Below are 12,064 nucleotides of genomic sequence, written 5' to 3'. Positions count from 1 at the left end.
GAAATGTGGTTTAGGTAAGTGAAATGTAAATGAGCTTGTTATTTTACCTTGTTAGACTCAGCATCTGTACCTCAGCTTCACAGTCAATTAGAAGTACGAGGTTCAAATAAACTCAGCAGAAATGGCCGTCTAAAAAATGGCATAATTGCACACTCTTCCAATTGTTGGAGAGATGAAGTGTTAATAAAATAAAGTTCAACCATTTGAACTTTAATTGTAGATTATTGAAATCAGTAGTGATTAGTTCCTCTTTGTTGTAAGTGAATAGTTTCTTGGCTTTGAGTTTCAAACAAGTCATTTTGCACTATAAGATAGAGGTCTTCTTTTGAGAGTCACATTTAGATGAACTCCAAAGGGAACAGTAAGAGACGGTGCGATTCATCTTCTGTCAGATCTTAACACCTCACCATCTTGTTAGCACTTGTGTTCTCTTACCCTTGTCAGAACCTCGCACATCTCTCTGGGCTGGACGTGACTGGAGCCCAAACTAGTCCTATAGCGGCGCCTCATCTTGCTGCCTAATGAGACCCTCTGGAGAATATAGAACTTCGCCAGCTGTCTTGAGTTATAGATTTGAGTATAACAGAGCTTCAGTTGTCTCCACACTTCGCTTGGTTTGCTTAAATCTGCCATCTGTATACTGTAAACTACATTTGAGTGTAGTAAAATACAGATATTTTGTTAAAGGGATAGTTTAGCCAAAAGGTCTGTGGTCTGTTTGTTTCATTACAAGAATGAAAGTTCAATTTTCATAGACTATAGCCACGTTTCCACCGAAATTACCCGGAACAATTTGTCCCAGGAACTTTTTCCCCCCAGACCTGTTGCTGTCTAAAGTACCGTGAAGTTTAGGCAAATTAGTCCGGTGGCGTAGGACTACATGTGACTTTCCAATTCCCGCTGGATTTCGTCATCCGCATATAAGCTTAATAAAGCCTAAACCTCGTCGTCAGTCCATCGGTAACTCCATTGTTGATTTGAATAGCAAACAACTCTTACTGTGCGCAACAGACTTTTAAAAATGGTAGTTGAAATAAAATGCTGCGTGAACTCAACCAGTCAGCATGTTCAGCACCCAAGTCCCACTCCTGAAAGTTCCTGAACTTTGAAAAAGTACCTCACTAGCAGGGACTTTCTGAAGGGGAAATTTTTACCCTTGTCCCTGCGGTCAAAAACACAACGAGTACCACCTAGTCCCTAGTTTCTGGGGAAAGTTCCTGCGGTGGAAACAGTGGCTTTAGAAGCTAATCTGTGCTCGTTTTAACAACAAAATTTCTAATTAGTGTTTTGAACACCAGCATATAGATTTGAGAGTGCAGGCCTTGGCTCAATTAAAGCAGGAAATTTTTCCTCATTAAATAAAATTTGCTTTTTGCGTTTACTGTCTTTTAAAATAACATGAGGCAAAAAATTAAAATGAGAGCTGGATTGCTGCTCATTCAGCTTCATCCCTACTTTCAGTGTTTAAACTTAGTGACTCGGCCTTGTCCACATTTAGCTCATTGTAGAGATGAATGGACGTCCTCCATTTCAGAAAGTTGTTCATTTTACCCCACGCCATCACTGTGATGATATCAGAACGCTTCCAAGTATTTATTTTCTGATGTTTTTCATTGAATTTATTCACAGACCTGCCACCTGGCATCCTCAAAGGATTTTATATCGCTTGTGTTCACAATAATTGCGACTTTTTCAGACACCATCATCTATCACAGTTTAGGGGGAGTCGGACTTTGAAAATGCCCTGACTCTCCTCAGAGAGATGAGAAGACAACCAAACAAAATGAAAATTGTATTTGCTGCCACCCTTCAAGGGACCTGCTGAGAGCTCTTTCAGGAGACATCAGGCGGCAGACACCGAAAGTCATTCGAGCCGGGTTGCCTCAGTGCTGAGATGTGGGGAAATTAGCTGCCAAATTCATCATCTGAATTACCTTGCACTGTGTTTTCATATAATGTACAATTACATGTAACAAGATGTGTTCATCTTCCTTTATTACCAAACACTGGGCAGGGCAGTAGTATTTATGTGTGCATGTAGGAATACATGAAACAAGGCCATTGTATTAACCTTTATATCTATATATAACCTCCGACTTTACCCATCTTACCCCCTCATTAGCTGTGTCCTTCAGAGCGGCAGGTGGGCTTTATGTGTGTTCACTGACTCTGGGTCATGTCTGGCACTCAGAGACACCTCAATGTGCTCTGCATGATAATACAGGCAGTACTAGAGTTGGGAATTGACAACCTTGTGCTACTAAATTTACAGCATGGAAAAGCCAACGCTATCGCTGTTGTCTCATTCCTGAAGTGAATCGCTCTTATGATGTTGTTCTTTTTAGTCAATCAGAAACATGTGTTCTAATTCATGAACAAATGACTCTAATGAGTCAGTTCTTTTTAGTGAATCAAACACATACGGCTTTAAACTGACTGTGAGATTAAATAAGTGCAGTTACTGACTGTTGTTCATTTGATGTGTAGTCATGCACATTAGGATTTTTTTTTATTTAGTGTTGTTTTTTAATATATACGTAGATGTAAGGCCAAATATTTGATTGTATTTATGCCACAACATAAAGGCCATTACATATTGAAAATATATATTTTTTTATATATGATGTTATTTTAGTATTATTTACATATTATTATTATTATTATTATTATATTTTGATTTTATTAGCTTTTGTCATTTTTATTAGTTTTTGTTCTTGTTTTTAAATAGTTTTAGTTTTGGAAATATTAGTGTCAACCTGAAGTATTTTATTACAGTTAGTTGCCAAGGCAACATTTCTAATTTTCTAATATTTTATTTTACTTCCACTTATTTCAGTTAACGGAAACCATTTTTTATATTTTTTGTTTTAATTAACAATAACAACACTAAAAATTATCTTATATTGAATGAAATTGTACTTCTTTTTCCCCCCTAATATTTATTATTTTCTGTTAAGGATCTAAAACCAATTATATATTACCAGTTAACCAATATATATTACTGTGGCATGCTTTGTGCCGTATGGAGCGTATACAAGAGACAACTACTTAGTCGTCTTGTTGTCCCTATGCACAGTAATCGATACTACAGCCGTGACCTGTGACTCTGAGGAAACATGTTTATGTCTGGGTTTTTTTGGCGACCTCCCCTTTGAATCTGTAGTTCAGACCAATTTTTAGGGAAGCAACAGGTGAATACAGACGTGTCAAAAGGTGTGAGAACAGTCTATATCTTTGACCTGACATCTCTCGGGCATATCCTCTGTATGTCATTTGACGATCACAACACTAGCTCCAGGGGTTGTATGAGGGGTCTCATCGGCTCAATAGAGCTTGGCCCTGAGGATATTACATGTTCAAGTCAAACTACACCAAGCTTTCGTATTGTCTTATCCAAGATTGGAAAAGCCTGCAAACAGTGACAAATGCTCCGACTTCAATATATCCTCGGTTGCTTGCCCCTATACAAGATTAACAAATTCAATCAATCTGACTGTCAGTGTTCATCTCTGTAATACTGAGTGCTCTACTGCACACTAATTCATTTAATTAAAAGAAGAGCGCTTTATTTAGAAAGTTAATCTGCTGGCACTTTACTGATGCAAGCAAGTACAAGGAGTGTGTGGATGAGAAGCATTAAACATACAAAACAAACATGTACTGAAAGAATTCAAATTTAGCTTTGTGATCTGTATCTCAAAGTGAATGAGGCTAAGAAGGATATTTCTATTAAAAATACAATTCTATCTAAACATGCAGCGATTAAAATTCTGGCAGATACTGACAAGCTGATAATTATTGCCATATTATGGCTGATATTATAAATCTGTACTATTTTGTTTAAAAAAATAAGTAAAGCATTACAAATTGTAATATTCAGTATGAAAAATACTTTGAAAAATATTACATATTAAGATATTGATTTAAAAATAAAAAATAGTTACATATATGCACAATATATTGATAGAGATCTGATATCTATATAGCTGATATCTATCAATATATTGTGCATTCCCATATAACTGTTTTCAGTAACCTATATCTGTCATCTCTCTTTCACTGGTGTAACTGATAGTGCATTGTAATCAAATAACCCTCGTTATTATACTTTGACCTTGCCAAGCAATCACATTAGAGGTGACGTGGTTGAAGTGTGTGATTGTTGTCCGTTTACGAATGTGTCACAGTTCTCTTTTTACTCATCGCCTTGAGCATCAAAATTCATTTGCCTCAGCAGGTATACCTCTGCTAAGGTTTTGACAGGTAGGAGTTATGCTGTTGATTCTCTGTGCTATGGCCCGGAGTGTGTCGTTTGGTGTGTAAGCATGATGTATGTGACAGCTGACACTAGACTGCGAGAATGTTTTATCTTAGTATGCAGTACTAGAGGAATTTAGGTGCCTAAACACATGCTATAGAGGCGGTATTTTAGAATTGCTTGAACTCACAGATTACGCCAAAGTACTTAAGGAAGACTGTTTCCTGAGATTCAGCAGGAAGTGTTTGTATTTGTTGCTCTTATCTTGACAGAGATGCATCATACTACAGTGCGTTGCTATAAACATAGTCGTTTGCTTTTATACCTCCACACTAGTTATAAAGTTCCTCACGTAGCCTCACGTGTATGCTTGTGGGAGTGGATAATGTGATTTACAATGAACTTTGATTTGTGTCTGGAAAAGCGTGTGTTGTATGTACTGTATAGAGCGGCTAGTGCTGACCTGTAGAATTTGGTCTGAATCTTCATATTTCTTCATAGTTATGAGTCTGAATTTGCAGGCTGTATTGAATGTTATGCCATAACAGACCATGTACCGTGAATAATGACAAGAAACATCTTTCTATTTCATGCAGCAGAACATTACAATTCACCAACAAATGACTCTGAATCGTTTTTGAATAAATTTTTAGTAAATTAGTAAAGTGCAGTCTGATTCTCGAACAACTGACTCATTGAATCATAATGAGAATTGAATCAAAATCCCAATCCCTGGTGGTATGCCTCATTCATTTGACAATGTGAACTTATATGCTCTTTTTTTGTCTGTTCTAAGCTTATGATTTCTTTCTTTTTCCCTGTACAGTGTGGAAGGTGAGGCTCCGGGCGGTGAGGCGGGCCCCTCTCTAGAGAACAGTGGAGGTTACTTACGAGGGCCGGTGAGCCGCAGTGCCATCATCAGTGGCGAGCACTTCGACGGCCCACCACTGTACGCTCACGAGGTACGGCAGCGCCCGCGGCGACCCAAACTCCAGCATTCCCAGTCGATCCTACGCAAGCAGGCAGAGGAGGAGGCCATCAAACGCTCCCGATCACTGTCTGAGAGCTATGAGCTCTCCACCGACCTCCAAGACAAACAGGTAGAGTTCATTCTTCGGGATCTTTAACTGGAAGGCTACCAAGAAACCATAAATCCTCCACCAACTGTTTGTATTCATATTGCGATGAGCCTTTTTGGTGCAGAGGGAGTGTGATTGAGGTTCTGTGGCTTCATCTTATACTTGATGTACTTCCCCTCAAAGGACTGTGTAAATAAATCTACTTTATTGTAGTTGGGAACATTAATTCCTGGAAGATGCTTGTGGTGACTGCTTGTCTTTCATATGAAGTAATTTAATACACCCAAAGGCTGATATGAGATCAATGAGAGCCTTTTTGGATTTGGGAGATGAGAATCATAACTCAGTGCATGCTGGGAGAGTGATTCGTATTCAGAGTGGTACTATCCAGAGGCGTGCTGCCCACCGTCTCTGTGTGAGGTCCCACAGAGCTGAGAAATGTGATTAGTTCTGCCCATTCTTCAGGCTAAAAAGGTCTTGGGCTGGCTTTAGCATGGAAATAGGTTACAACTGATTGCTTAGGTACCGTGCTAAAGGCGTTCTTCAGTCCTCAATGCCTTTATAAGGGATGAAATGGTGAATTTTATCCATCCTACCTGGCAAAATACCCAAGCTTTATTAGTGAGTACCATGTGTGGCTTTTATTTGTCTTTTTTATTTATGTGGCTTACCATTTTTGGCTTGAGGCATATTATGTCATGGGAGTGAGGACAAAATGCTATTTAAGTCCCATCAACAACAAAATTCTGTAAGACTAAAGAAGGAGGGGCATTTGCACATGTGGGATTGCTACTACCACTAAAAGTGGTGCATAATCTTTTGTGTGTTTCCACAGGTGGAGATGCTGGAGCGCAAGTATGGAGGGCGTTTTATAACCCGACATGCTGCACGCACGATCCAGACTGCCTTCCGCCAATATCAGATGAATAAGAACTTTGAGCGCCTCAGGAGTTCTATGTCGGAGAACCGCATGTCCAGACGCATAGTTTTATCCAATATGAGAATGCAGTTTTCGTTTGAAGGACCTGAAAAAGTCCATAGTTCCTATTTTGAGGGGAAGCAGGTGTCTCTTACTGACGATGGTTCTAAACTAGGAGCCTTGGTGCAATCGGAGCGTGGAGAAATGGTCCCCGCCAACATGAAGTCTCCTGCAGTCCAGAGCGATTTCACCGATGCCATTACAGAGTTGGAGGACGTTTTCTCTCGACAAGTGAAGTCATTGGCAGAGTCGATAGATGATGCTCTAAACTGTCGCAGCCTACATGGAGATGAGGGACAGCCAGAGTCAACCAGAGGTCATCCAGACATAGATCAAGAGGTTGCCTACAAGGTAAAGCCTTCCCACAGCAGTGACCACCGTAAGCGAGATGAAATGACAGCATCCTACAGTGATGTGACACTTTATATAGATGAGGAAGAGCTCTCACCTCCTCTTCCTTTATCACAATCAGTTGAAAGACCTTCTAGCACAGAGTCAGATCTTCGCCTACGTTCTTTGAACTCCTCACAGGACTACTGGTCTCTAGCTCATAAAGATGAAAAGGGCGACACGGATACTAGCTGCCGCAGCACCCCGTCTCTGGAGTGTCAAGAGCAGAGATTGAGAATAGACCACCTTCCCCTGCTCACTATCGAACCTCCCAGCGATAGCTCAGTTGAGCTGAGTGACCGCTCTGACCGAAGCTCACTCAAAAGACAGAACGCTTACGATCGGGGCATCGCCAGCCAGCAGGGCAGCCCAAAACACATCCCCTCTCACGCACTACCACCACGGGGGCCGGCGAGAGATGACGACGCTCCTCGACATCGGCCGCGGCAGCTGGAAAGCCACCTGGCAATCAACGGCACCGCCAACCGGCAGAGCAAATCTGAGTCCGACTTCTCTGACGGTGACAACGACAGCATCAACAGCACTTCCAATTCCAATGATACCATCAACTGCAGTTCGGAGTCCTCGTCCAGGGATAGTCTTCGAGAGCAGACTCTTAGCAAGCAGACGTATCATAAGGAGACACGGAACAGTTGGGACTCACCAGCGTTCAGCAATGATATCATCCGCAAGAGGCACTATCGCATCGGCCTGAATCTTTTCAACAAGTAGGTGAAGTATGAATGCATGCGTTGTAGAAATCTAGTTGGGAAAAGAGTATGTGAGTGGAGTGGAAAGACAACAGTTTCCCCTCCCTGCACAAAACATCCAAATCCACTTTGGATTTTCCATTTCTTGCTTCAAGCTAACTTTGCACTCAGTTACTGTAAAGACACAGTCACATTAACAAAACTTTGGCTATATTTCATAGACAAAGTAGGTCCATTGTCCATTATCAATACATACAAAAAAAAAAGGTTCTGTATGGCACCAAAAATGGTTCTTGGCTCGTAATCATAGGGGAACCTTTTTAAGTGCTATATAGCACAAATGTTGGTGCTTAAGTGGTTCTTCAGTGGTTCTTCAGAGGTTCTTTGACTAAGGTGCTATATAGCACCGCTAACTAAGGTGCTATATAGCACCGCTACCATATACAGAACATGTTAAGATATGGTGCTATATAGCAGGGGTTTTCAAACTTTATGATGCCAAGGACCCCCAAATATGATTAACCTTTATGAGGGACCCCCTTCCTAAAATCCATCTATTTTTATTTACGAAAAAAACGGTTAAACTGTTAGATAAATAGTAAGTGTGACATTATAACATATTGTTTCCCAACTTAAATTGGCTATTAATGTTGGATGTATAAACCCGAAAAATAATATTTTCAATTAAAGGAACACTCCACCGTTTTTAGAAATAGGGCTTATTCAACTTCTTTCCTACATTTAGATATGTGGGCAAATGCATTTTTGTCTCGCATGCATTGCGAGACAAATGCATGCATTGTTTTAGTTTGACAGGGTCGGCGCTAGCTTAGCTTAGCATAATGAATGGAATCCTATGTTGCCAGCTAGCATGTCCCGAGTAAAAGTGATCCAAAAAAAAAACAAAAAAACACCTAATTACTTCTTGTGGCCTGCGTATTCACAACGAGTACAAAAAGCGATGCAGATTAAGACTAGGCGATTTCCTAGGCAGATATTGACTTGGGACTATATTAGCACTACTACTTGGGCGCAGAGATATCACGCAACACATGAAATCCCCAAACTTTGATTTCATGTGTTGCGTGATATCTCTGCGCCCAAGTAGCAGTGCTTCGCCTGTGCTTCCCCATAATATAGTCCCAAGTCAATATCTGCCTAGGAAATCGCCTAGTCTTAATCTGCATCGCTATTTGTACTCGTGAATACGCAGGCCACAAGAAGTAATTAGGTGTGGATATTGTATAACTTCATATACAATTCTGGAATGTATACGGCAAGAAAGGGGAGAAACATTTAGAAATAAAACCGTTAGAATATTCGGTAGACTTTATCCATTTTTGCTTTTGTCTTTTTATTTTCTGAAATTTTCTGGGGACACCTTATAATCTTCTGGAGGACCCCATTCAGTTTGAAAACCCCTGCTATATAGCACCAAAAGTGGTTCTACTATGATTACGACGAAGAACCATTTTTGGTGCCATATAGAACCTTTTTTTTTTTTTAGAGTGTAGTGTAGAGAAACAGCATGAACATACTAGCAGGATCACTTCCTAACCAAGAAGCTTCATATTAGAGAATTTGTGAATGTGTGTTAAAAGTTCAACAGACTTGAATCCAATGTGAAATCCATGTCAGGAACTTTTTACCTCACACTTGTGTGAATTCCTATTGAGCTTACTGCATTTCACCTGCATTGTGATGACATCTTAACTCATTTCCATACAGATAGATTATAAGAGCGATACTTTAGTGTAATGACATTTTGAATACACTTCACATTTAAAGGTAGGGTGGGCAATTTCGGAGAGGCTAGCAATAGCAAGCTAGATGACATGGCCTGAATGCAGCATAAGCTCATTATTTTGGTTCAGGAGGAACTGTAAAAGGTGGCTACTGTTTGTTTGTGGCACTCTGTGGACTGTCTGTCTACAAGTCTGCATAGCAAGACATCACACGCTGGTGACGTGTGATGTCTGCGCAAGCAGTGTGCGCAGAGGTATGGTAATTCAATTTGACAGGCAGGTATGACATTGAATACAATGATTGGGCGGACTGATTGGACAATCATTTTTTGTTCCTGTGACTTCCACAGAATATATAAGTACAATATATTTAATATTTAGACCACTTGTATTATTGATTGCTATCTGGATGTGAAGAGTTTCAGCCATTATAAAAAAAAAATGCCTACCCTCTCTTTAAGCGATGATGACGCATTACCCAACATTTGATTGTACTATCATATTTTAATGCATGCCCACACTCACCTTCACCTTTGCTTCTTTATTATAATATTTCACAAATGTATGTTTCTTGTATTCTGACACAGCTAATAGTTTGTTAGCATATTACATTATGTGAATTGTTGCTGACATGCAATTCTATTATACTTTACATGTTTTGTAAACCTTAAACATTACAATTATGCATTTGACAGATGTCTTTATCCAAAACAACTTACATCCAAGTGATCACACCTATGACCTTGCATTGCTAGCGCTATGTTGTACTGTTAGAGCAACCGGAATGCACCTCACTCCATGCTAAAATGATTCTCCTCATTCCCACGCCGCTTACATACACTGGTTTGGAGTGTCATGTTTCGGTTGTATTGAGTAATGATTTTCATTAGCAGCAATCGGAGCTGTGTTAATAGCTGTGAAAGATCTTAGTGCGCGAGCAATGCCGGGAGCTAATGTTTTTTTTTTTTTTAATTATCATCTAAACCAAGCACACAATGCATAATAGTCTTGTGTTTTCCTTTTCCAGACATTCATTATAATTTTGTCTCATTTATTTATTCAGTGCGTGTCTGTGTGCATGCATGCGGTGCTGTCTGTTTGATTGCCACTCAGCGCTCTAAATTTGATTAGCGATCAAGCAATTAGAACCGTGATGAGAGCACTATTATTTTAGTCGGGCACACTGCCCTCATAACCACTGTTTACCATCTAACTCTGTGTACTTAAAACAAATAAGTTTCATTCTTTTTTTAAGCTTCTTACAATAGTTTACTGATAATGTTTGATCTTTTATTTTGCAATCATATTTTATGGAATGGATTAAGGGGCATGCTTGAAACTGCTGGGACCGTACATGTTTATGAGCCTGTGTGTGTGTGTGTGTTAATTTAAAGCTTTGTTTAAAGGGGCCTCTAATCTTAGGTGATTGTGGATTTGCCTGTCTTTGCACTGGGCCATTATGTTCCTTTTAATCTTGTGTGGTAACGGTTCAGTCACAAGAACATACATGATCTGAGAGCTGCCTAGTCACACTTTGGAACTACTAAATGCACTGTTCAAACTCTTGATCTTCTTTTATTGTCTCTAGGAAACCTGAAAAGGGCACCCAATACCTGATTGAGCGAGGATTTGTCCCAGACACACCTGTGGGAGTTGCCCATTTCCTGTTACAGAGAAAAGGGCTGAGTCGACAAATGATTGGCGAGTTCCTGGGTAACAGGCAGAAACAGTTCAACAGAGATGTTCTTGAGTATGTTCAGCACATTTAACTGGGTTAATTTGGTAGATTGTACCTGTATTAAAAAACAATTATCCAAAGTGAGATAAACTACAAAGCCAAGTTATTTCAAATAAATATGCAGTCATTTCCACGTGCATAGCACATTTTGTCTCTGCACATTATTATTATTTTTTTTAATCTGTTCAATTTATTATTCCGTGTGCCAAGTCAACCATATTTTACCTTAATATTTTAACAAAATTGAAAACACAAAGAATTCTCCATCACGATAATCTTTCATTTTAGGATGCTCCTTTTGTAATTTTGCTTTTGACTATCCTCGCCACAGAAGAGTTAACTAGTTAAAGCCAATATCACTGGAGCCTGTATGAATTTGTGTTCCCTCCTGAGACAAACTGACCACCATGTCCAAGCCTTCCAAGCTATAGTGGCTTTGAGGATCAAAGGTAGAAAACATCATAGTCCATTGTCTCAGAAACTGGTTCTTTACAATTGCATTGTACCCACAACCATTTAGTGTCCTCTTTTTAAAATGAGTGCATTTAGGATCAAAGGTGGAAAACATCACATTCTATTGTCTTTGGTTTGTTTGTATTGTAACCACAACCATTTGCTGTAATTGTTAGTGACCCTGTGAAATTAGTGAGCATATGATAAACAATTGGGATTAAAATGTGAGAGAGGGATGATATATGGACTCTAACTCTGCTTTATACTGTATTGACTGAGGTGTCTGGGTACATGAAGTACTTTTCCGACATTTTGACTCTTAAGGTAACTCATCCTCCCTTTTCAGTCTGAAAGTAGCTGTCAAGATAATGGGGACAGATAAAGCCATGCAGTCTGTGTTCAGCTCCGTCTGATAGCACTTTATTTTAAAGACACTTCCTTGAAATCAGTAAATCTTGACATGTCAGATCACATGCACTCTGAGTATCCCTGGAGCAAAACGTCCCTCAGATTGCTTTGTATGCCCTATGATTGTAATTTAGAGAATGATAGAACTTGCTTTTATCTGAAAGACTAAATATTACTTTTTCTTAAGTAAAAGCAGTGACCTCTCTCAGGTTAAAATATCTCTGTGTGCCGTAATGAAATGCATGGAATATAAAAGTAATTTTTTAACCATTATTAAATACACCATCACAGATATACTACTGTG

General features: G+C 39.4%; 1 protein-coding gene across 15 annotated transcripts in view; it reads left to right on the top strand.

Moving 5' to 3' along the window:
• Nucleotides 1–12,064, top strand: part of iqsec1b (IQ motif and Sec7 domain ArfGEF 1b) — a 258,865-nt gene that overhangs the window by 232,673 nt on the left and 14,128 nt on the right. For all 15 annotated transcript variants that reach the window (XM_079844835.1, XM_079844824.1, XM_079844836.1 and 12 more), the window contains 3 exons: nt 5,085–5,358; nt 6,173–7,434; nt 10,750–10,911. In XM_079844835.1, coding sequence (XP_079700961.1) covers nt 5,085–5,358; nt 6,173–7,434; nt 10,750–10,911 — 1,698 coding nt within the window. The remainder of the gene's footprint in view (nt 1–5,084; nt 5,359–6,172; nt 7,435–10,749; nt 10,912–12,064) is intronic.

This window comes from Gobio gobio, assembly GCF_949357685.1.
Source record: "Gobio gobio genome assembly, chromosome: 19".
NCBI classification, from domain to species: Eukaryota; Metazoa; Chordata; class Actinopteri; order Cypriniformes; family Gobionidae; genus Gobio; species Gobio gobio.
This window is presented reverse-complemented; position numbering and strand designations above follow the sequence as displayed.